At 46.4% G+C, this 25,084-nt stretch overlaps 1 protein-coding gene across 7 annotated transcripts in view; it reads left to right on the top strand.

Annotated features, from left to right (window-relative positions):
• CPAMD8 (C3 and PZP like alpha-2-macroglobulin domain containing 8) overlaps positions 1 to 25,084 on the top strand; it is a 99,284-nt gene that overhangs the window by 24,158 nt on the left and 50,042 nt on the right. For 6 of the 7 annotated variants that reach the window (XR_009539744.1, XR_009539743.1, XM_060144663.1 and 3 more), the window contains exons 13-19: positions 2,793 to 2,921; positions 9,358 to 9,541; positions 10,858 to 11,030; positions 11,617 to 11,766; positions 12,138 to 12,299; positions 13,795 to 13,937; positions 17,338 to 17,400. Coding sequence is in view for 5 of the 7 variants with exons in the window: in XM_060144663.1 (XP_060000646.1) it covers positions 2,793 to 2,921; positions 9,358 to 9,541; positions 10,858 to 11,030; positions 11,617 to 11,766; positions 12,138 to 12,299; positions 13,795 to 13,937; positions 17,338 to 17,400 (1,004 nt within the window). In the remaining 2 variants the exon portion in view is untranslated. The remainder of the gene's footprint in view (positions 1 to 2,792; positions 2,922 to 9,357; positions 9,542 to 10,857; positions 11,031 to 11,616; positions 11,767 to 12,137; positions 12,300 to 13,794; positions 13,938 to 17,337; positions 17,401 to 25,084) is intronic. The other variant, XM_060144664.1, reaches the window with a different exon arrangement.

Here is a 25,084-nt window from a genome sequence, read left to right as displayed (position 1 = left end):
AGCAGGCATGGATTTGGCCCCTCCTCCAGGCACTGGGTCAGTGGACCTGGGTCCTGCCCCTGCCCTGAGGGAGTTCAAAGTCTGATGGGGGAGGCTGATAGTGAGTCAGATAACCCAACCACCCCAGAGTGAGGCGGGAGGCTGAGAAGAGATGAGGGTGCCTGGCTCCTGTGAGGGGATCTTCCCAGGTGGACTCCTGACGAGGGGGAGGTTCAGCCAGGCTGCTCCCAGGAAGGTGGAACAGCATATGCACAGCCCCAGAGGCCCACAGTCCTAGTGTAATGGGATCCTGCAAATGCCCAGCCAGCCAAGCCATTTCAAGAAGATATGGAGGAGGGAGCCAGTGGGGCTTCCCCTCACCTCACAGGGGTGCTCAGGGCTTACCCAGAAGGCAGTCTGTCACTCCAGTGCCCATAGTGGGGGATGTCTGGGCGGGGCCACAGGTGGGCAGACGGGAGGTGATGATGGAGAGGACACTGAGCCTGGAGCTGTGGAGGTAGAATTGGCAGGACCTGGTGTCTCCTTGTCAGGGGAGGGAGGAGCAGGTGTGGTAAAGAGGATGTCCCAGCCCTCACCTCTCTAGCTGGTGGTAGGCGTGGTGGCCCCACGGACACTGGGATGGTGGGGATAGAAGGTAGCTGGGAATAAATGTGTAGGTGGGAGCCGAGGACACTTGTGGTCACTATGTCCCCTGTGGGCGACATGTCCTTAAAGACTTTTTTTTTTTTTTTTTTTGCGGTACGCAGGCCTCTCACTGTTGTGGCCTCTCCTGTTGCGGAGCACAGGCTCCGGCCGCGCAGGCTCAGCGGCCATGGCTCGCGGGCCCAGCCGCTCCGCGGCATGTGGGATCCTCCCGGACCGGGGCACGAACCCACGTCCCCTGCATCGGCAGGCAGATTCTCAACCACTGCGCCACCAGGGAAGCCCTCCTTAAAGATTTTTAACAGCCAGGGATCCCCAGGCCACCAACACTTTTTACCACCTGGCTACAAATTTGGAGGTTCCTGCTACCCCACTACCTTACAATTACAGCACCTGTGGACGTGTAACATTATATTCATTTCAGGTGTTCAACATAATGATTTAATGTATGTATATATTGTGAAATGGCATCACAATATGTCCAGTTACCATACACAGTTACACTTTTTTTTTCTTGTGATGAGAACCTCTAAGATCTATTGTTTTAGCAACTTTCTCAAATGTACAATACGATATGATTAACTATAGACACCATGCTGTACATTACATCCCCAGGACTGAATTTATAACTGGAAGTTTGTATTTTTTGCAATTACAGTTTTATCATAGCAAAATGATACAACTTAGGACCAACCAAAGAGAGAGACACACATGCGTAGGACGAGAGCAGGGAGGGTCCCAAATTTGTAGCTTCGTGTGCTGTCCCCATGGAGTTGGGACACGTCACCCTCGTGACACTACACAGAGCATTGCCAATAGGGATGCTCACTCCCACTTTGGTGTCCACAGTTTTAATTGGGGTTTCACTACATAGGCTTGATTGATTAATCATTGGCCCCATGACTGAACTCAGTCTCTAGCTGCCTCCCCTCCCTAGAGGTCAAGTTGACACCACATCCCGTGGCTCAAAGCCCCAACCCTCTAATCCCATGATTGGTCTTTCTGGCATGATTGTCCCCATCCCGAATTATCTCATTAGCTCATATTATCAGGACCCACCATGAATAACAAAGACACCCGCATCACTTGGGAAATTTTAGGGGTTCAGAGGCTATCTGCCAGTAACTGAGATAAAAGTGGGCCAGCTTCTTTTCTCTAGTTGCAGTGAGCGGGGGCTACTCTTCGTTGAGGTGTGGACTTCTCACTGCGGTGGCTTCTCTTGTTGCGGAGCACAGGCTCTAGGCATATGGGCTTCAGTAGTTGTGGCTCGCGGGCTCTAGAGCACAGGCTCAGTAGTTGTGGCGCACGGGCTTAGTTGCTCCGCAGCATGTGGGATCTTCCCAGACCAGGGCTCGAACCCGTGTCCCCTGCATTGGCAGGTGGATTCTTAACCACTGCGCCACCAGGGAAGTCCCCAGCTTCTTTATTCTTTATCACACAGAGGTCTTAGACTACTCCCTCCCTGCCCCCACTTCTGGCATCTCTCTTGTGTTAGCCACACTTTTCCAGCAGCAAGTGAAGGCAGCAGGTTCAAACTCCCAAAGGAGCAAAAGTAATATAACTGCCAGTCCCTGGGGCATGAAGGGGGAGGATGGAGAACTCCAGGGGGAGCAGCGTCCAGATGCTGCCCAGCGCGGCTTCTCCCTCTCCTGACCACCATCTCCCCTGTGCTCACTTCCCAAGGAGGTTTTGCCCTCCGAGGAGCCACCGAAGGTGCTGGCAAGCCCAGGACATGGGCTTCCCTAATATGCCCATGAGGGAACTGTCTCTCAGTGGCCACGTGGGCCACCTGCCATTGCCTGAGCCAACCCCTGACACCCTGTGGCCAGCCTTGGACACTTGCTTCCCGTGGAGCTGGGGAAGGACAAGCTAGCCACACTGGACTCCATGCTCTGAGAATTGGGGAAGAGGTTCTCCAAAGGGAAATTGGAGCATGAGAAGATCTTGCTGCAGGGCAGGGCGGGGCAGGCAGAAGCGTGGAGTCGGGACACATCACCCTCCTGATACTACACACAGAGCACAGCCAATAGGGATGCTCACGCCCACCTCAGTGTCCACGGTTTTTATTGGGGTTGCATTACATAGTCTTGATTAAGACCCCTTCCTACACCAAGCATCCAAGCCTTGATCAAATACCCTCTCTTCTTTAGACCAAGGTGACAGCCCTCGGTGGAAAGCTCGTGGGGGCCCAGTACCTGCCCAGCTACCTCTCCCTCAGCAGCTGGTACTCCCCAAGCCAGTGCTACCTGCAGCTGCAGCCGCCCTCCCTCCCCCTGCAGGTAAGGCTTTCAGGTGTGCCCTTCTCGAGCAGGACGGGGCCCAAGAAGCAGCATGCACGTGCCTCCAGGGAGCCTGCACATGCCCCAGCAGGGTTAATGCTGATGCTGACACAGGAGCCCCATCCCTCCAGCAAGGGGAGTATTGCATGGAATGAATTCCTGTAATTTATTTATGATGGACATTTAGGCCAAGGCCAGGGTTTACTGTGATGTCACCTGCCCTCAGGGTCCTGTTGGCCCTGGTTCCCCACTGTCTGGAGTTTCTTGTGCAAAGGCACCGGAAGTCACCCACCAGACACTTGCAGACACACCGAGTGCAAAGATGAGACGAACTCAGAGCTGGGTCTCACGTTAGTTCTTCCCAAGTCTGTTATTCCATGATCCAAATTAAGTAAGATGCGTGAAGATGTGTGTGGAAATAGGGATCTGTAAACACTGAGCAGAAGATACGGAGACTTCCCATACACCCACTTCCCCTGCACGCAGTTTCCCTGATTATTACCATCTGTTAAAATTGATGAGCCGCTATTAATATGGGATTATGCACTGAAGTCCCCAGTGTATGTCAGGGTTCCCTCTTGGTGGTGCACGTTTTATGACAAATGCACAATGTCACGTATCCACCGTTACAATGTCATACAGGATCGTTTCACTTCCCGAAAAATCCACTGTGCTCTACCTATTCCTCCCTCCCTCCCTCCAACCACTGGCAAACGCTGAGCTTTTCACTGTCTTTATACTTTTTCCTTTTCCGGAATGTCATAGAGCCAGAATTATACAGTGCGTGTCCTTTTCAGATTGTCGTCTTCTTTTTTTTTAAATATTTATTTATTTATTTGGCTGCAGTGGGTCTATTTTTTTTTTTTGGCTGTGTTGGGTTCGTTGCTGCACGAGGGCTTTCTCTAGTTGTAACGAGTGGGGGCTACTCTTCATTGCGGTGTGCGTGCTTCTCATTGCGGTGGCTTCTCTTGTTGTGGAGCACGGGCTCTAGGCACGTGGGCTTCAATAGTTGTGGCACGTGGGCTCAGTAGTTGTGGCGCATGGGCTTAATTGCTCTGCGGCATGTGGGATCTTCCTGGACCTGGGACTGAACCTGTGTCCCCTGCATTGGCAGGCGGATTCTTAACCATTGCGCCACCAGGGGAGTCCTGTGCCGGGTCTTAGTTGCAGCACGTGGGATCTTTGTTGCCACTTGCGGGATCTTCGTTGTGGCACGTGGGATCTTTTTTAGTTGCGACATGTGGGATCTAGTTCCCTGACCAGGGATTGAACCCAGGCCCCCTGCACTGGAAGTGCGGAGTCTTAGCCACTGGATCACCAGGGAAGTCCCCAGATTGGCTTCTTTCATTTAGCAATTTGCATCGAACTACCTCCGACTCTTTTCCTGACTTGAGAGGGCCTTTCATTTTCGTGGCGAATTATATTGCATCATATGGTTTGGATCAACTGCGGTTTGTTTGTCCCCTCACCTATTAAACGATATATACGTATATGTATGTTTTATAAAGCACTCCGTTAAGTCCCCTAATTGATGCTCTGAGGGCTGAGCCCGGCTGCCGTGGGTGGTGGCAGGCTTGCCAGCATTGCCTCTAATGGAAACCACTTGCCAATGGGACTCCCAGGCCCTACCAGCCCTGTAAACCTCTGAGATCCCCTCTCCGAGGGTGCTGCCCAGGCCTGAGGGGCCCCTGGGACGCATCTTGAGGAACTGAGGTGGCAGGGCTGCCTATTCCCTGGGCTTAATGGCCCTCTGTGGGGGTTATGAGAATGAGAAACTCCAGTGAGATCGTGCCCAGCTTGGCTGCACACGCTCTTCTTGTTTTAATACTGTTTAACCATCTGCAGCGTAGGGGTGCTGGGGTTGGCCACCTTCTTGTGGGGGTGGGAAGGAGTCCCGTGTCATGTCTGCTGGGACCACTGTTCCCGTAGGCGAGGACTTGGCTGGGCCGCTCAGAATTTCTTCTTGGAGGGACACTTCTGTCCTGCCTCAGTCAGGTCAGCAGGTGCCAGCTCTCCCCGTCCCAGACTGTCATCGAGGGGCCCTGAGTGTGACCTCAGGGCATTGAGGCAAGAGTGACCATGCTTGGTGCAGTCCCAGCTCTGTGTTGGGGCCCTTTCTTCTTCCTCCAGCACCAAGGGATGTGCAGGGAGGAGCTGCTCTGTAAATGGGACTGTCACCCCAATATTTTAGGGTTGCTCTGATGCCATGGGGTTAGTTAGTGAGAAGAAAAAGATTTGCACTCTTTCCTTTTTTTTCCCAACATCTCAAACAGAAAGAGACTTTTGTTTGGGTGTTTTTATAAGGAGGATATTTGCAAATTTAGAGAGAAATAAAAAAAAAGTATAATAAATAACCATATGCTTTTCACCTAGACTTATGAATTAATATTTTGCCTCCATCCATCTACCCACCCATCTACCCACCCACCCACTCACCTACCTACCCATCCATCTACCCATCCACCCATCCATCCACTCATCTATTTATCTCTCCATCCACCCATCCACCCACCCATCTACCCACCCCCGCACCGATCCACCCATCCATCCATCCTCCCATCTACCCACCCATGCACCCATCATCCACCTACCACTCATTCCCCCACCCATCTACCCATCCATCCATCCACTCACCTATTTATCCATCTATTTGTTTCCACCTTATTTATTTATTTATTTATTGCGGTACGCGGGCCTCTCACTGTTGTGGCCTCTCCCGCTGTGGAGCACAGGCTCCTGACGCGCAGGCTCAGCGGCCATGGCTCACGGGCCCAGCCGCTCCGCGGCACGTGGGATCTTCCCGGACCGGGGTAGGAACCCGTGTCCCCTGCATCGGCAGGTGGACTCTCAACCACTGCGCCACCAGGGAAGCCCTCCCCCTTTTTTGACAGCAATATTTGAAAGTAAATTACAGATATGATGCTTCACTCTTAAATACTTGAGCATAATGTGTCTTAAAAATAGGGACATTCTTCAACATGACCGCAAGGTCATTGTTATATCTGAGAAAATTATATTAACTCAATCATATTGTCTAATTCACAGGCAATATTCAGATTCTCAAAGGTGTCCTCGAGATATAGTTTATATATAGTGTGTGTGCACACCCATGCATGCCTGCACATATGTGTGAGTGTGCATGTGTATGCATGTCTTGCAGATGCATGCTTGTGCATGTGCACATGTGTGTGTGCTCACCTGTGTGTGCGTGTGTGTATGCGTGCCTGCATTTTACTCAGGATCAATTTAAAAGTTGCATTTGGCTCTTCTGTGTCCGTAATTGTTCTTGATCTAGAACAGTCTCCCTGCCTTTTCATTGCCATGACTTTTGTAAAGAATTCAAGCCTGTGATCTTGCAGATTATCCCACATTATGAGTGAGATTCAGGTTAAAACGTGGTTCTGGCGAAACTACTATGTACGTACTCCTTTTGTTGAGCGCCATCAGGAGGCACGGATTTGGGCAGCCCCACCCTTGCTGAAGCTGGGTCTGGTTCCTACCAGCTCTTTCCCTCTGCAGGTGAAGCTAATAAATAATCTGGGTGACACTCTGAGGTCCCTGCCACAGTGTCCTGAGCCCCAGCAACCTTTCACCAAATGCCTTTGGCATCTTTGATGATTCTTGCTGTAATCAGTTATCACATTGGCTTTATGGTGGATACTCTGATTTCTGCACTTATGATGATTCTGACGTTCCTTCTAAATTTATTAGCTGGTAAAAAAAGAACTTGCCCCACTATTATTTTTGCTGTATTATGGTTGTTTTCCGTGTGCCTATGGACTTGTGAACTTCTAAAAGATGATTCAATGTGTTGTAATCTGTTACCACCATGCTTCCTTTTTTCATTTCAGATTTTGGAATAACTTTAGACTTACAGAAGAGTTGCTCATATAGTGCAGAGAGTTCCTGCATATCCTTCATCCAGCTTTCTTTCCCTAGTGTTTTAAATCGTTTGTCTTTTTGGTTTTGTGAGGGTACTTTATATATTTTGGACATTAGACCCTTATCAGATATATGACTTGGAAGTCTTTTCTGCCATTCTGTGGGTTGTCCTTTCACTTTCCTGATAGTGTCCTTTGATGCAACAAAGGTTTTTAATTTTGGTGAAATCCAATTTATCTGTTATTTTTCTTTTGTTGTTTGTGCTTTTTGTGCCGTATCTCAAAGAAACCATTGCCAAATCCAAGGTCATGAAGGTTTACCCCTATGTTTTCTCCTAACAGTTTATGGTTTTAGCTCTTACATTTAAGTCTTTGAACCATTTTGAGTAAACTTCTGTATATGGTGTGAGGTAGGGTCCAACTTCATTCTTTTGAATGTGGAGATCCAGTTGTTCCAGAATCATCTGTTGAAAAGACTGTTCTTTCCCCTTCAAAAGGTCTTGGCACCATTGATGAGAATCAGTTTGCCACAGATGTTTATTTCTGGACTCTCAGTTCTATCCTATTGATCTATATGTCTATCCTTATACCAATACCACACTGTTTTGATACTGTAGCTTTGTAGTAAGTTTTGAAATTGGCAAGCGTGAGTCCTACAGCCTTGTTCTTTGTCGAGATTGTTTTGGTTATCCTGGATCCTTTGCATTTCCGTGTGAATTTTAGGATCAGCTTTTGCACTTGGACAAAAAAGGCCACTGGCGCTTCGTTAGGCTTCCCCCTAATGTTACCATCTTATGAGACCATGACACATTTGTCAAAACTAAGACATCAGCACTGGGCATAACTAAACCCTGGACTTTATTTGCATTTCCCTAGTTTTTCCAGGCACCTGCTTTTTTCGGTCCAGGATCCCATGCAGGATCTCACACTGCATTTCGTGTCCTCCAGTCTGATGGTTTCTTGGTCTTTCCTTGTCTTTCATGACCTTGACACTCTTGAAGAGTTCATTCTTCTTTCTGCTACTCCAGTTTCCCAAATTTGGCTGTGGGAGTGAGTACCTTTGGGTCAGCTCCTTAAACGGGTGGGTTCTTGTCTTCAGTGGGAAGTTGAATGACATTTATTAACCACCCACAGTGAACAGGTGTGATGTTGAGAATGATACGTTCATCATTTCATTGGATCCTCAGGACCTTCTGTCCAGGAGATATAACCTTATTTTACAAATGGGGAAACTGAGGATCAGAGAGGTGAAATGACTTGCTCAAGGACCCACAGTGAGAATGATACTCACCACCTCAGATTACCCTCCTCTGGGCATTCAGGGTGGCCCAGATGTTTGGGGAGAGTCATGGATTGTAAAACATGGGGCAGAGGAGGGAACCTCTGGGGCAAAAGCCCAGAGGATGACTTCTCATGCAGCCTGTAACATCAGTGTTGGAAATGGTCACACTCCAAGCTCTTGGGGAGGTCACAGGACCTGGGAGACCTCAGCTGTAACACAGGGAATGAGGGCAGCGTGGAGGTTAAGCATGGGGCTCTGGCTTCAGCCCTTTGGGCTTTGAATCCTGTCCCCACCACTCACTGATGTTGGGAAGGGATCAAATCCCCTCTGGAAACTTGGGGATTGTGATAGAACCCAACTCATCAAGTGTATATCCAATGAGAAGTTCCAGCCCATTGCCTGCACTGGTGCCTGTGAAGTTAGGGAATAGTCCCCAAGACCATCCCCCATCAATTGCAGAATTTGGGGGGGGGTCACCAAACCACTTTCAGTTTCTTTAATCTCTGGAGGGAGTCACAGAATCCCTGAAAGCTGTTAGAATCAGTTACAGTTTAAGTGAAAGATACAGATTAAAAACAGGCAAGGCAAGAGGATCATAAGTCAGGGGCCAGGTGAGTTCTGAATGTGAACTTCCAGTTGTCCTCCCCCCATAGAGTCAAGGACAGTGTGGCCTTGCCGGCAACAATGTGTGACTACATGCATGGTGTACTGCCAACCAGGGGTGTTCACCCGGGCCTCAGTGTCCAGGGTTTTTATTGGAGGTTAGTCACATAGACATGGCTAACCACCTGCCTGGCCGACCCTAGTCTCAGCCCCTCCAGAGGTCAAACTGATATGGTGTGGCCCAATGTCCCTACCGTAAATTATATTGTTAGTATCTGGTGTGCCCCAGACCCCAGATAAACAAAGACTCATCAGGCAGGACATTTCAAGGCCTTAAAGATCACCTTCCAGGAGCAGGGGACAAAGGCCAGACCTCTCTTAGGCTAGGTTCAGATCCTTACTACACTGCACTCACGGAGAGTTTCCATCCCCTTATCACGGTTCATCCGCAGCACAGCCCCATTTACAGAGCATCCGCTGAGGTTGCCATGGCGATGTGGCCACAGCCAGGACCGGATGCTGAGCACTCAGCTCTGAAGCCAGTGCTCCTCCCTCAGCTTTCTTGGCCTCCCTGTGGCCCCACAGTGGCCTTCTCCCTAGGGTAGGCTGTGGCACTGGTGCTAGGCTGTGGATGTCAGGCATGGCTCCCCATGCTCCATGTCTCCCACAGGTCGGGGAGGATGCCCATTTCCCAGTGAAGTCCACGTGCCCCTGCAATTTCACTCTGTACTATGAGGTGGCTGCGAGGGGCAACATTGTGCTCTCGGGCCAGCAGCCTGCCCACATCACCCAGCAGAGAAGCAAACGGGCAGCCCCGGAGAAGCCCATCCGCTTAACGCACCTTTCCGAGACAGGTGAGCTAGGCCACGGGCTGGAGGTTCCTATATTCCTTCTGAACCATTGAGACTGGGGTGGGCGCCCCAGCAAGGAGGAGTAGGCAGGGTGCAGCCAGGAGGGGGGGCCTGCCTCAGGGTGGAGGGCACACGTCCCAGGCAAGACCGGGTTGGGGCCAGGAGGTTGGGCAGTGACCAGCTGTTGGAGGCATCGCTTCTTGAGGCTGCCATGGGCTGGGCCCCTGCACAGGCCCACGCTGTGCCAGGTTGCCATCTGCCAGGCCCCTTCCGCCTTTGCCCAGACTGATTCCCCATGTAGGGGTCCTTCTTTTCCACATGTTCCTCACAAGACCCACCTCCTCCCCTGGGTCTCCCCAGCCTCGTCCTCTTCACAGCCCTTCTGCCTCAAGCAGGATCCCCTAACTAGGGACTGTGGACACTTGCAGGATATTCTTTGTTATGGGGCCTGTGCTGTGCACTGTAGGCTGCTGAGCAACATCCCTGGTCTCCCCCCACTAGATGCCAGTGGCAACCCCCCTACACACAGTATGACAACCTAAAATGTCTCCAGATATCACCAGTGTCTCTAGGGGGAAAAGTGACGCCTGGGTGTGAATCACTGAGATAGATAGATAGATAGATAGATAGATAGATAGATAGATAGATAGGGAGACAGATTCATAGATAGAATTATCAATAGATAAGTTGATGGATGGATAGAGTCATGGATAGGTGGGTCGATAAAGAGATGGCTTTATAAATAGAATCAATAGATAAATTGATAGATGGATGGTTAGATAGAGTCATAGATGGATGGATGGGTGGATAATTGGATGGATGGATGGATGGATGATGGATAGGAAGGCGGGCAGACAGGCAGACAGGACGTCAGACAGGGTCTCTCTCATCCACGTCAGTTTCTCATCCTCCACACTACTGATGTTTGGGGCCGGATTATTCTCTGTGGGGCTGTCCTGTGCATTGTAGGGTGTTGGATAGCATCCCTGGCCTCCACCCACTAGATGCCAGTAACACCCCCAAGTTGCGACAACCAAAATTACCAAATGCCCCCTGGGGAGTAGCATTGCCGTGGTTGAGAACCACTGGCCTGAATGGTGCTTTGGACATTGTGTGTCCACATCCTCTTGGGTTTATCTTCCCTTCTGGGTGAAATAACAGGGGGTGTGAGTATCCATGGAGTAGTTGCCCTGGGCCAGCCCTGGGCTGCCATCTCTTCGCGCCACCCCCTATGTAACCCCCAGAGCAACTGGGGCATTGGTGGTTCTACTGTGGGATGCTGAGCTTTCATGTCTCTCCCCACCTTTGACTTGTCTAAGAGCCCTCTCCAGCCCCAGCAGCAGAGGTCAATGTGTGCGTGACCTCTCTCCGGCTGACCGTGACCCCCAGCATGGTCCCCCTCGGCCGCCTGCTGGCCTTCTACGTCAGGGAGAATGGAGAAGGGGTGGCTGACAGCCTCCAGTTTGCTGTTGAGACCTTCTTTGAAAACCAGGTAGAGCATCGGGTACCAAGCTGGGGGAGGGAGAGGCGATGGGCAAGAGTCATCAGGGCTGAGGGCTCCAGGGTGTCGGGGCTGGGGTGGACTGCACACGGCTGCCACTCAGACTTCACATAGTGTGACAGGCAGGACTTGTAAGGGTTGCCCTACCTTCAGGATCCTAAGTTGCGTCTTTACTGGAGATCCTCCAAAACTCCCCCAGATGGGGATGCATTACACACAGGAAAAGTGGTCAGCTGTTCTCTGTCCCTGCTGGGCTCCACTCACATCCCCCCAAACGGGCTCCGCCCCCCACGTCCTCTCCCTGCGCCCTCCAAAACTGGCTGCAACATGTCCTCTGTCACCGCCCCTCTCCCCACCTCTCTTCTCCCCTCCCATCTTCTGCACAGAATGTACCAGTTGCGCCAGCCTAGTTCCCGTCATTCAGCCTCCCATCCTTTTCCTCATCTGGGCAGCAAAGCCAGGGTCCCAGCTGAGCTGGCGAGGACCGACTCTTCTCGGAGGGCAGAGAGGGTGGGTGGGTTGGTGGGTCTGGAGAGTTTGGTCAAGCTCCCGAGTTTTCTGCTGTGTTTGGGTCCAGGTTTCACTGACATATTCAGCAAATGAGACCCAACCCGGGGAAGTCGTCGATCTGCGGGTCAGGGCTGCAAGGGGCAGTTGCGTGTGTGTAGCTGTGGTTGACAAGAGCATCTACTTGCTCAGGTCTGGGTTTCGGCTGACTCCCACCCAGGTGAGCGGGGGCCCTTGGGCACTGGGCTCCAGCATCTTCACGGACGTCTCTTCCTTTCCAATAACTGAAAAGCCCCGTATAAATCCAGATTGTCTCTCTTCACTGGGTTCATTCTCAGCAAACCCCATCCTTGTCGCTGTTCGGGTGCAGTTAAAAGATCTTGGAGTCAAATCCAATGTCACGTTGTCCGGGTCCCACCTCTTCAGCTCCACGCTTCCCATCTTAAAAATGGGTTAATGCCACCAACTCCTGTCTCCTAAGATTGGTTCCAAGTGATACATTGAGAGGAGGTTGAGATGGGAGCATGCCAGGCCAGTTTGGGTTGAAAAGAAACCCTCAGTTGACCAGTTCCTGCTCCCCTTTGTTTGTAGGTTTTCCGGGAATTGGAAGATTACGATGTTTCTGATGCTTTTGGGGTGTCCAGGGAGGATGGACCCTTCTGGTGGGCTGGGCTGATGGCCCGACGACGCCGGCGCTCCTCCATCTTCCTGTGGCCCTGGGGTGTCACCAAGGACTCCGGGTTTGCCTTTGCCGTAAGGAGAGGTGGTCTTGGACCCCACCGCCCCCTTCTGAGCTCCTTTTCCTTTGAAACAAAGGGTCTCGGGGTACAGAGATGGGTTGGGGTGGAAGTTTCCAAACTTTTAGCATTGCAGAAGCTTTTTTGATTCTCCCCAGTGGAAGCTCATATGTGGACCCTCCCAATTTGCAAAACGGACGAGAGCAGAATGAGTATCCATTGATAACTTGAACTTGTTCTGGAGCAATGATGATGAAAGTGCTTTGGTGGAAGGAAAACCTACACCATGGGTGCAGGTGCCGTGTTCTCAGGTCCCTTGCTGACATTTATAGCTCAAATCTGTCCCCTTCCTTCCTGGCTCCGGGGACCAGGGCGCTGCTGGAGACGCAATACACACAAGTGTCATTCTAGCCCACTTTAGCATGCTGGCGGTCTCCACTCAAATGCATGAGAGCACTTTTCATCCTAGGTTTTAAATCATTTAAAAGGCATCCTTGGGAATCCTCTGGTGGTCCAGTGGTTAGGACTCTGTGCTTTCACTGCTGGTGCCTGGGTTCAATCCCTGGTCGGGGAACTAAGATCCTGCAAGCCCTGCGGCATGGCCAAAACAAATTAAAATAAATAACAGGCATCCTTTTCCTCCCATTTTTATTATGGAACATTTTCAAACATACAGAAACGTTGAACGAATTAGCGAACACCTGTGGATCCACCACTTGGATCCCACAGTTAACATTTTGCTGTATCAAATATATATACCAATATATATACATACATATCATTTTTTTATTAAAGAATTTTTTTGATGTGGACCATTTTTTTAAAGTCTTTATTGAATTTGTTACAACTGCTTCTGTTTTATGTGTTTTGGTCGTGAGGCACGTGGGATCTTACCTCCCCGACCAGAGATCAAACCCGCACCCCCTACACTGGAAGGTGAAGTCTTAACCACTGGACCACCAGGGAAGTCCCTATATTATAACAGTAATAACTGCAGCCCACAGTCATTGGCTCTTGGTCCGGATTAGGCACTGCGCCAATTGATTTGTTTTAAATAGAGGTGAAATTCACATAGCAGAAAATTAACCCATTTTAAAGTGAACAATTCAGTGGCATTTAGTACGTTCACAGTGCTGTGCAAACCAGCACCTCTGTCTAGTTCCAGAACATTTCCATCACCCCAAAAGGAGACCTGTCACCATTAGCAGTCACTCCACACCCACCCTCCCCCAGCACCTGGCAACCATTGATCTGCCTGTGGTTTTGGACGTCTCATATAAATGGAATCATACAAGATGTGGCCTTTTGTGCCTAGACCACAAACGCGCTGGCCTCCCCTCTGCTCTGCCCTGGATGGCTACTGGGTCCCATGACCCCCTTAGTCCGTGTCACCAAGCCTGGAGAGAGGACTGACTCCCTCAGGGCTACACAGCAGTGATGTTGGGGCAGTGACCTCTGGGACTACAATGTCCACTTCCCCACTGTGGGTCTGGGCATTATCTGTTGCCTAGGAAACAGGACTGGTGGTGATGACAGACCTGGTGAGCCTGAACCACCGGCAAGACGGCGGCCTGTACACTGATGAGGCTGTCCCTGCCTTCCAGCCCCACACAGGGAGCCTGATGGCAGCAGTGTCCTCCAGACAACCCCCCAGGTAATTGTCACTGCCTCGAATAGGGTTGTCATAAACTCATACTGTTGACATTTGGGGCTGGATCATTTTCTGCAGTGAGGCTGTCCCACGCACTGTAGGGTGTTGAGTGGCATCCCTGGTCTCCACCAACCAGATGCCAGTAACCCCCCACCCCTACCCCCAGTTGTGACAACCAAAAATGTCTTCAGACATTGCCCAGTGTCTCCTTGGGGCCAGACTCACCAATGGCCTAGTGTGCTGGGGCACTGAGCACTTTGGCCCTGCTCCCCCTAGTCCTTGGACCCATCCAAGTGCATGGAATTGGGGGTTGGGGGTGCAGAAGAGAAGGAAGGTGTAACAGGGGAGCAGATCTGCCTAGGGACAGACAAATTGGGGCAGGGTGGGAAACTGTGGCTTGATCCTCCCACTCCCAGAGACTCTGCTTAGAAAATTCTCTCTATTACCCTTTCTCCTTCCTCCCACCATTTCCTCCTTCCTTCTGTTCCTGTCTCTTCCCCCTTCCCCTCCAACTCTTTACCTTTTGGAGTTAGACACCAAGTAATTACTTTTCAGTCTTTCTTATTTTAAATCAAATGTTTAAGCCTCAGAGTGTTGCTTTGGCTGCACCCAAGTTGTGCTATGAAGTGTTTCCATTATTGCTGACTTCCAAATAGATTCTTACTAGCGGAAAAATTGATTTGCCCAGATGTGGCAAGTGACTTACCCAGAGGTGTTTTCAACTTTCAAGTGATTTTTAGAATTATTATAATTTTATGTGTTTTATAGATTTGTGTCAGATGTGCATCATGGCCAGAGAACATGGTCTGTATGATATCCACTATGGTCAACAAACAGTCTGTATGATACCCATCATCTGGTTTTTATTTTGGAGACGGGCTATGTGGTATATGGTCTGTTTTTGTAAATGCTCATATCTACTTGAAAAGAATGTCCAAGCTCCTGTCATTGGGTATAGGATTCTCTATGAGTACTTTTGGTCAAGTCTATGGTAGATGGTGCCCAAACCCTCCATATCCTTGCTCATTTTGTTTCTTTGTTTGTTTGCTAACTTATCAATTACTGAGAGAGAGGAGTTCACATCTCCCCCTTAGATTTGTGGCTTTGTCCCTGGTGTCATGGAAACCTTTGTTTCACAGGAGGTAGTGTTTCCTGTTCTCTCCTGTCTTTCCCTTTGTTCCCTCCCTTCTGCTCCCCCATTCCCCACCTGTCTTCTTTCCCACCTTCTTCATTCTCTGCCTCTCCCACTAACTCCTCAACTCCAGCCAGCTTGGGGAGGGGTAGGGTGTTTTGAAGACCTTGCCTTTTCACTCTCTCTGAATTTAGGGGTGTGTAGGCTGGGAAAGGGGAGGCAGGCCTTGGATGTACCCTTTCCTGCCAACTCATTAAATGAGAAGCACAGAACCAAGTGGGCCAGGGATGGGGTCAGTGTGGTCAGCAGTGCCCCAGCATCTGGGTCTCTTTGGAGACCTTGAGGGTGGCACCCAGACTCCTTAGCCCTTGTTCTGAGCCAGATGTGGCCCAGAGGATCTCCCACCCTGGCAGGCCTGTCCATGAAAACCCTCTTCTTCTTTCAAGCCCTCTCTGCCCAGTTTGGGAACCTTCCCAGTCCCCCCAGTCTCCTCTGCAGTGGTTTCTGGATACCTGGATCCCCTAGGTTCTTCCTGCCCAAGTCACACATTTAACAGGCCCACAGGGGTCCTCGTTTCCAAACTCCACATCAGGGCATAGGCAGACCAGGCTCCCCCTATGGTACTTTGGACGCACACGAAGGCATTTCTGAGATGTGGTTGAGTGAGGAGGTATAATATTGGCCCCTGAGCATCCTTCAGCCAGACACTACTCTGGAAGCCTGGAGCCTCCCATGTGCGTGCCTCCTGAGAGCTTGGCCTGAAGTGGATATGCAAGCAGCCTCAAAACCCAAAACCTCAAAGGGAATTGTAAATCCCAATGCAGAAAGGCATAAGAAATGCCTTAAAAAGCAAGTGTTTGTGCCTTTTTGTAATTGGATAATGCATCCTTATCCTGAAGGACATTTTTCTTAACCATATGCATGTGGTTAAATTATTTTTCAAAGAGTATGAAAGGGTATATAATGAAATGGAAGTCTCCCTCCCACCTCCAGATCCTCCGCTCCCTTCTAAGAGGCAATAATGGTCAATAATTCCTTAGATATCCTTCTAGAAATTTTCTGTGTATACACAAGGATTTTTAAAAAAAAAAAAAACGCAGTGGGAGAATACTATAATACTGTTCTGTGCCTTCCTTTTTAAAGTCAGCGATAAACCTTAGAGGTCATTTCATACCAGTACATATATACTTACCTCACCCTTTTTCACTGACACGTAATATTCCACGGTGTGAATGTACTGTCATTTGATTAACCAGACGATGTTTGTTATTTCTCACAGTGCTGCAGTGAGCCACACCATAGTCTGTCTTTGCACATGTGTCTGTGGTTAATTTCAGGGTTCATCCCTGGGAGAGGTAACCTCAGGTTGAAAGAGATGTGAGCATTTCTAATCTTGAGAAGTTTTGCCAGATGTCAAGTAGGGCTTATTAATATTATTTTTTAAAGAATAGGACAGTCCCTGGACTTCCTTGGCAGTCCAGTGGTTAAGACTTTGCCTTCCAGTGAAGGGGGTGCAGGTTCAATCCCTGGTTGGGGAGCTAAGATCCTACCTGCCTCGGGGCCCAAAAACCAAAACATAAAACAGAAGCAATATTGTAACAAATTCAATAAAGACTGTAAAAAGGAAAAGAAAAAAAAAAAAGAATAGGACAGCCCCTGAGGAAGGTGGGCTGTGAGGCTTCTGAGGATAAACCAAGAATGAAAGCACATGAAAGAATGTATATACGTGTAACTGAATCACTTTGCTGTACTTCAGAAACTAAACTAACACAATGTCCTAAGTCAACTATAATTCAATTAAAAAAAACTAAAAAAAAAAAAATGAAAGCACAGAGGAAAGGGGAGAGGGGATAGGAGAGCTCTATGTAATGATGCAGAAAAACATGGCAAACCCAGGGAGGGAAATTAACAAAGGAGAGGACATGGGGTGGTCCCTGTGGCCCTTCTTACCTTCTAAGTTCAGGATGCGAGGCACCACTGTCATTTTAAGAAGCCTCTGTCAAGCCTTTGATGCCTCGCTTGTACTAGTCCTAATCAAGTAGAATGTTAACCCTGCCAGGTGAAAGAATTAACACATTGTGTCCTATTAGAGTAGAATACTAACCTTTCCAGGTCAGAGAATTAAAACGTGTAGAATATGAAGCTGCTGGGTAAGAGAATTAACATATTATAGGCTAATCAAGTAGAATGTTAACCTGCCAGGTAACAGAATTAAGTTATGTCCGTGAAACTTTAATCATTTCTTTTTTTAAAAAAAAATTTTTTTCATAGAGCAGAGAAGAAGAAAAGGACCTACTTCCCTGAAACATGGATTTGGCACTGTCTCAACATCAGGTAAGTATGATTTCTTTCCTTTGCTGCCTTTGTGGGCTGACTCAGAGGCACTCATGAAAGATGGTTCCCAGTCGGTTTGCCTGGAGATCTGACACCAACATCTGAGTAAGACATTGGGCATCCTTTTCTAACACATAAAACTCAAAGCTATGAAGTCAGCCCCAAATCCCTCTGTAGCCTCAGACATCTGCCTATGAAATATGAAATTTGAGGGCTTCATGCTTCTTAACAACTCCCTCTTGGGGTAACTCTATCCGCTCTGTTTATATAACGAGCTCATTAAAATGATTACAGTTCCCTGGAACATGAACTCAATTCCACCCACCCACCCCCTCCTCGCTCCTCAGGGGACTCAGGCTCCTGCCCGCAAAACAGGCTGCTTCTCTCAGCACATTTCCGTTCTACATTGTTTTCTCTTTTAGTTCGCCTTGAAGCAGCAGTGCTGTGCTAAATTCTTGCCAGATGCAGTTGGCTTTTTTCTTTCAATGCTTAGTGTCAGAAGGTAGTGGTGACTTGCCCTGGGAAACCAGTTAGGCATGAAAGTTCAGACCCTGGGGCTAGTGGATTGGCCAGCGGGTGGACCGACTGCTGAGCTGGGGTCCCCTTCTTGGCATGAGATACCATGGCACATGCTCAGCACAGAGCCAAGCACTCAGCTGGGGGTTCCTCAGGCCGCTTTCACGGATGTGCTTGTCCTCATTATGGGCAGTCTTCCCCGCTGGTCAGAACAGAAGCTGATTACTGCATTTTGTTCTGGGAGTCCAGATTTAAGATGGGCTGTCAGTCCATCATCAGAGATGTACGGAGAGTAAAAATGTATCTATTTTCTGTGTACTGGGTGATGTTTTGGGTGCTGGGTAGTGTTTTTGGTGCCAGGGATGGCACCTTGATCAAGGCAGATAGGGTCCCCTCACGCGTAGAATTTATGTTTTATGCCTCCAAGGGCTTCATGCTTCAGTAGGGCCAGTGTTCTCATGGAGGGCTTGGGAGGAAGTAGAGGGACCCCTTGGGGAAGCTAGAAAGACTCCCAGGGCAGGTGGAGCCCAAGCTGGGTCCCACAGGATAAATAAACAAGAAGGGGGGAAGGGGATCCAGGAGGCAGGACCAGCATGGGCAAGAGTTGGGGCTTGGGAGAGGCTGGTGATTTTCACATGGTTGGGATGAGGCAGGTGGGGCCAAGAGGACGAGGCAGGGAGTGTGACGGCCGTGTGGTCTGTGGTGGGGGTGTGGAGAGCCACAGAGGGTTGCTGGGAGGCATTTGGGATTTGAGACGGTCTCTCTCCCTCTGTTGGCTGGAGCAAGGATGAGTCAGAGAGTACAGATCTGAGACCAAGGAGGAGGTTCTTGCTGGGCCCAGGCAAGGACTCGTCAGCTCTTTTTTTTTTTTTCTTTTCTAATTTTTAAAATTGGTAAAATACACGTAACATAAAATTGACCACCTTAACCATTTTTAGGTGTACGGTTCAGTGGTAATAAGTGCATTCGTATTGTTGTGCTGCCATCACCACCCTCCGTCTCCAAAACTCCTTTCCTCTTGCAAAACTGAAACTATGTCCCCATTAAATACTAACTCCCCAATCCTCCCTCCCCTCAGCCCCCTAGCGTCCACTCTTCTACTTTTTGTCTCTATGAATCTTACTGCTCTAAGGACCTCATGTAAGTGGAATCATATAGTATTTGTCCTTTTGTGACTGGCTCATTTCACTTAGCATGGTGTCCTCATGGTTCATCCTTGTTGTGGCATGTATCAAAATTTGCTTTCTTTTTAAGCCTGAATAGCATTCCGTTGTATGGGTGGACCACATTTCGTATATGCATTCGTCCTTTGGTGGACACTTAGGTTGCTTCCACCTTTTGGTTATTATGAATAACCCTTCTATGAATATGGATGTGCAAATATCACTTCGAGACCCTGCTTTCAATTCTTTTGGGTATATACCCAGAAGTGGAGTTGCTGGATCATATGGTAATTCTGTGTTTAATTTTTTGAGAATTCACCATATTGTTTTCCACAGTGGTTGCACCATTTTACATTCCCACCAACAGTGCACAAGTGTTCTTCTTTAAATGTTGGATAGAATTTACCAGCGAAGCCATCACATCCAGAGCTTCCCTTTTTGGGAAGATTTTGATTGCTGATTCAATCTCCTTACTTGTTAGAGATCTAATCAGATTTGTTATTTCCTTGTGATTCAGTCTTGGTAGGTTTTGTGTTTCTAAGAATTTGTCCATTCATCTAGATTATCCAAGTTGTTGGTGTACAGTAGTTCATAGTAGTCTCTTAAAATCTTTTTTTATTTCCGTGGAATCGGTAGTAATGTGCCCACTTTCATTTTGGATTTTAGTAATTTAAGTCTTTTCTCTTTTTTCTTAGATCATCTAGCTAAAGGTTTGTTAATTTTATTAATCTTTTCAAAGAACCAACTTTTGGTTTCATTTTCTCTATTATTTTTCTTTTTTAAAAATTAATTAATTAATTTATTTATTTGGCTATGCCATGTCTTAGTTGTGGTATGCGAGATCTTCATTGCACCATGTGGGATCCTTTCAGTTGCAGCATGCGGGATCTAGTTCCCTGACAAGGGATCGAACCTGGACCCCCTGCATTAGGAGCGCAGAGTCCTAACCACTGGACCATGAAGAAAGTCCCTCTCTATTATTTTTGTATTCTTTATTTCGTTTATTTCTGCTATAATCTTTATTATTTCTGCTTCTTTATTATTTGATCTCTTTTGTTTTTCAAGTTCTTTAAGTTACAGAGTTAGGCTGTTTATTTGAGATCTTATTTTTTAATGTAAGCATTTACAGCTATGAATTTCCCCCTTAATACTGCTTTTGATGCATCCTGTGAGTTTTGGTGTGTTGTGCTTTTGTTTTCATTCATTTCTAAGTCCTTTTTTTCTTTTTTTTTTGGCAGAGATTTAAAAAAATTTCTTTCAAATCCAGAGATAATTTGAGTAGCAAAGTATAACAGTTAATTTTTGACATATCATTTATCTTTGCAAAAACATTTTTTTCTTTTTGAATTTTATTTTATTTATTTTATACAGCAGGTTCTTACTAGTTATCTATTTTATATATATTAGTGTATATATGTCAATCCCAATATCCCAATTCATCCCACCACCACCACCACCCACCCTGTTTTCCCCACTTGGTGTCCATACGTTTGTTCTCTACATCTGTGTCTCAATTTCTGCCTTGCAAACCGGTTTATCTGTGCCATTTTTCTAGATTCCACATATATGCATTAATATGCAGTATTTGTTTTTCTCTCTCTGACTTACTTCACTCTGTATGACAGTCTCTAGGTCCATCCACGTCTCTAACAAATGACCCAATTTCGTTCCTTTTTATGGCTGAGTAATATTCCATTGTATATACGTACCACACCTTCTTTATCCATTTGTCTGTCAATGGGCATTTAGGTTGCTTCCATGACCTGGCTATTGTAAATAGTGCTGCAATGAACATTGGAGTGCATATGTCTTTTTGAATAATGGTTTTCTCTGGGTATATGCCCAGTAGTGGGATTGCTGGGTCATATGGTAATTCTAGGTTTAGTTTTTTTAAGGAACCCCCATACTGTTCTCCATAATGGCTGTATCAATTTACATTCCCACCAGCAGTGCAAGAGGGTTCCCTTTTCTCCACAACCTCTCCAGCATTTGTTGTTTGTAGATTTTCTGATGGTGCCCATCCTAACTGGTGTGAGGTGATACCTCATTGTCGTTTTGATTTGCATTTCTCTAATAATTAATGATGTTGAGCAGCTTTTCATGTTCCTCTTGGCCATCTGTATGTCTTCTTTGGAGAAATGTCTATTTAGGTCTTCTCCCCTTTTTTTGATTGGGTTGTTGGTTTTTTTAATATTGAGCTGCATGAGCTGTTTATATATTTTGGAGATTAATCCTTTGTCCATTGATTCATTTGCAAATATTTTCTCCCATTCTGAGGGTTGTCTTTTTGTCTTGTTTATAGTTTCCTTTGCTGTGCAAAAGCTTTTAAGTTTCATTAGGTCCTGTTTGTTTATTTTTATTTCCATTACTGTAGGAGGTGGGTCAAAAAAGATCTTGCTATGATTTATGTCAAAGAGTGTTCTTCCTATGTTTTCCTCTAAGAGTTTTATAGTGTCCGGTCTTATACATTTAGGTCTCTAATCCATTTTGAGTTTATTTTTTGTATGGTGTTAGGGAGTGTTCTAATTTCATTCTTTTACATGTAGCTGTCCAGTTTTCTCAGCACCACTTATTGAAGAGACTGTCTTTTCTCCATTGTGTATCCTTGCCTCCTTTGTCATAGATTAGTTGACCATAGGTGCATGGGTTTATCTCTGGGCTTTCTATCCTGTTCCATTGATCTATATTTCTGTTTTTGTGCTAGTACCACATTGTCTTGATGACTGTAGCTTTGTAGTATAGCCTGAAGTCAGGGAGTCTGATTCATCCAGCGCGGTTTTTTTCCCTCAAGATTGCTTTGGCTCTTCGGGGTCTTTTGCGTCTCCATACAAATTTTAAGATTTTTTGTTCTAGTTCTGTAAAAAATGCCATTGGTAATTTGATAGGGATTGCATTGAATCTGTAGATTGCTTTGGGTAGTATAGTCATTTTCACAAAATTGATTCCTCCAATCCAAGAACATGGTCTATCTCTCCATCTGTTTGTGTCATCTTTGATTTCTTTCATCAGTGTCTGATAGTTTTCTGAGTACAGGTCTTTTACCTCTTTAGGTTTATTCCTACATATTTTATTCTTTTTGTTGCAATGGTGAATGAGATTGTTTCCTTAATTTCTCTTTCTGATCTTTCATTGTTAGTGTATAGGAATGCAAGAGATTTCTGTGCATTAATTTTGTATCCTGCAACTTTACCAAATTCATTGATTAGCTCTAGTAGTTTTCTGGTGGCATCTTTAGGATTATCTATGTATAGTATCATGTCATCTGCAAACAGTGACAGTTTTACTTCTTATTTTCCAATTTGGATTCCTTTTATTTCTTTTTCTTCTCTGATGGCCATGGCTAGGACTTCCAAAACTATGTTGAATAATAGTGGCGAGAGTGGAAATCCTTGTCTTGTTCCTGATCTTACAGGAAATGCTTTCAGCTTTTCACTATTGAGAATGATGTTTGCTGTGGGTTTGTCATATATGGCCTTTATTATGTTGAGGTAAGTTCCCTCTATGCCCACTTCCTGGAGAGTTTTTATCATAAATGGGGTTGAATTTTGTCAAAAGCTTTTTCTGCATCTATTGAGATGATCATATGGTTTTTATTCTTCAATCTGTTAATATGGTGTGTCACACTGAATGATTTGCGTATATTGAGGAATCCTTGCATCCTTGGGATAAATCCCACTTGGTCATGGTGTTTGATCCTTTTAATGTGTTGTTGGATTCTGTTTGCTAGTGTTTTGTTGAGGATTTTTGCATCTATATTCATCAGTGATATTGGTCTGTAATTTTCTTTTTTTGTAGTCTCTTTGTCTGGTTTTGGTATCAGGGTGATGGTGGTCTTGTAGAATGAGTTTGGAAGTGTTCCTTTCTCTACAATTTTTTGGAAGAGTTTGAGAAGGATGGGTGTTAGCTCTTCTCTAAATGTTTGATAGAATTCACCTGTGAAGCCATCTGGTCCTGGACTTTTGTTTGTTGGAATATTTTTAATCACAGTTTCAATTTCATTATGTGTGATTGGTCTGGTCATATTTTCTATTTCTTCCTGGTTCAATCTTGGAAGCTTATACCTCTCTAAGAATTTGTCCATTTCTTCCAGGTTGTCCATTTTATTGGCATAGAGTTGCTTATAGTAGTCTCTTAGGATGCTTTGTATTTCTGTGGTGTCCATTGTAACTTCTCCTTTTTCATTTCTAATATTATTGATTTGAGTCCTCTCCCTGTTTATCTTGATGAGTCTGGCTAAAGGCTTATCAATTTTGTTTATCTTCTCAAAGAACCAGCTTTTAGTTTTATTGATCTTTGCTATTGTTTTCTTTGTTTCTATTTCATTTATTTCTGCTCTGATCTTTATGATTTCTTTTCTTCTACTGACTTTGGGTTTTGTTTGTTGTTCTTCCTCTAGTTCCTTTAGGTGTAAGTTTAGACTGTTTATTTGAGATTTTTTGTTTTTTCTTGAGGTAGGATTGTATTGCTATAAACTTCCCACTTAGAACTGCTTTTGCTGCATCCCATAGGTTTTGGATCATCGTGTTTTCATTGTCATTTGTCTCTAGGTATTTTTTGATTTCCTCTTTGATTTCTTCAGTGATCTCTTGGTTAACGTATTGTTTAGCCTCCATGTGTTTGTGGTTTTTTACATTTTTTCCCGGTAATTGATTTCTAATCACATAGTGTTGTGGTCAGAAATGATGCTTGATATGATTTCAATTTTCTTAACTTTACCAAGGCTTGATTTGTGACCCAAGATGTGATCTGTCCTGGAGAATGTTCCGTGTGCACTTGAGAAGAAAATGTAATCTTCTGTATTTGGGTGGAATGTCCTATAAATATCAATTAAATCTATCTGGTCTACTGTGTCATTTAAAGCTTGTGTTTCCTTATTAATTTTTTGTCTGGATGATCTGTCCATTGGTGTAAGTGCAGTGTTAAAGTCCCCCACTATTACTGGGTTACTGTCGATTTCCTCTTTTATAGCTCTTAGCATTTGCCTTATGTATTGAGGTGCTCCTATATATTTATAATTGTTATATCTTCTTCTTGGATTGATCCCTTGATCATTATGTAGTGCCCTTCCTTGTCTCTTGTAACATTCTTTTTTTTTTTTGCGGTACGTGGGCCTCTCACTGTTGTGGCCTCTCCTGTTGCGGAGCACAGGCTCCAGACGTGCAGGCTCAGCGGCCATGGCTCACAGGCCCAGCCACTCCGCGGCGCGTGGGATCTTCCTGGACCGGGGCACGAACCCGTGTCCCCTGCATCGGCAGGCGGACTCTCAACCACTGCACCACCAGGGAAGCCCCAACATTCTTTATTTTAAAGTCTGTTTTATCTGATATGAGTATTGCTGCTCCAGCTTTCTTTTGATTTCCATTTGTGTGGAATATCTTTTTCCATCCCCTCACTTTCAGTCTGTATGTGTCCCTAGGTCTGAAGTGGGTCTCTTGTAGACAGCATGTGTATGGGTCTTGTTTTTGTATTCATTCAGTGAACCTGTGTCTTTTGGTTGGAGCATTTAATCCATTCACGTTTAAGGTAATTATCGACATGTATGTTCCTATTTCCGTTTTCTTAATTGTTATGGGTTTGTTTTTCCAGGTCCTTTTCTTCTCTTGTGTTTCCCACTTAGAGAAGTTCCTTTAGCATTTGTCGTAGAGCTGGTTTGGTGGTGCTGAGTGCTCTTATCTTTTGTTTGTCTGTAAAGCTTTTGATTTCTCTGTCAAACCTGAATGAGATCTTTGCCGGGTAGAGTAGTCTTGGTTGTAGTTTCTTCCCTTTCATCACTTTAAATATATCGTGCCACTCCCTTCCGGCTTGTAGAGTTTCTGCTGAGAAATCAGCTGTTAACCTTATGGAGTTCCCTTGTATGTTATTTGTCATTTTTCCCTTGTTGCTTTTAATAATTTTCCTTTGTCCTTAATTTTTCTCAGTTTGATTACTATGTGTCTCGGCGTGTTTCTCCTTGGGTTTATCCTGCCTGGGACTCTCTGCACTTCCTGGACCTGGGTGGCTATTTC

Source organism: Lagenorhynchus albirostris, chromosome 3 (genome assembly GCF_949774975.1).
Source record: "Lagenorhynchus albirostris chromosome 3, mLagAlb1.1, whole genome shotgun sequence".
Taxonomy (NCBI): domain Eukaryota; kingdom Metazoa; phylum Chordata; class Mammalia; order Artiodactyla; family Delphinidae; genus Lagenorhynchus; species Lagenorhynchus albirostris.
Note: the sequence above shows the minus strand (reverse complement) of the source record. Positions and strands in the feature narration are given on the sequence as shown.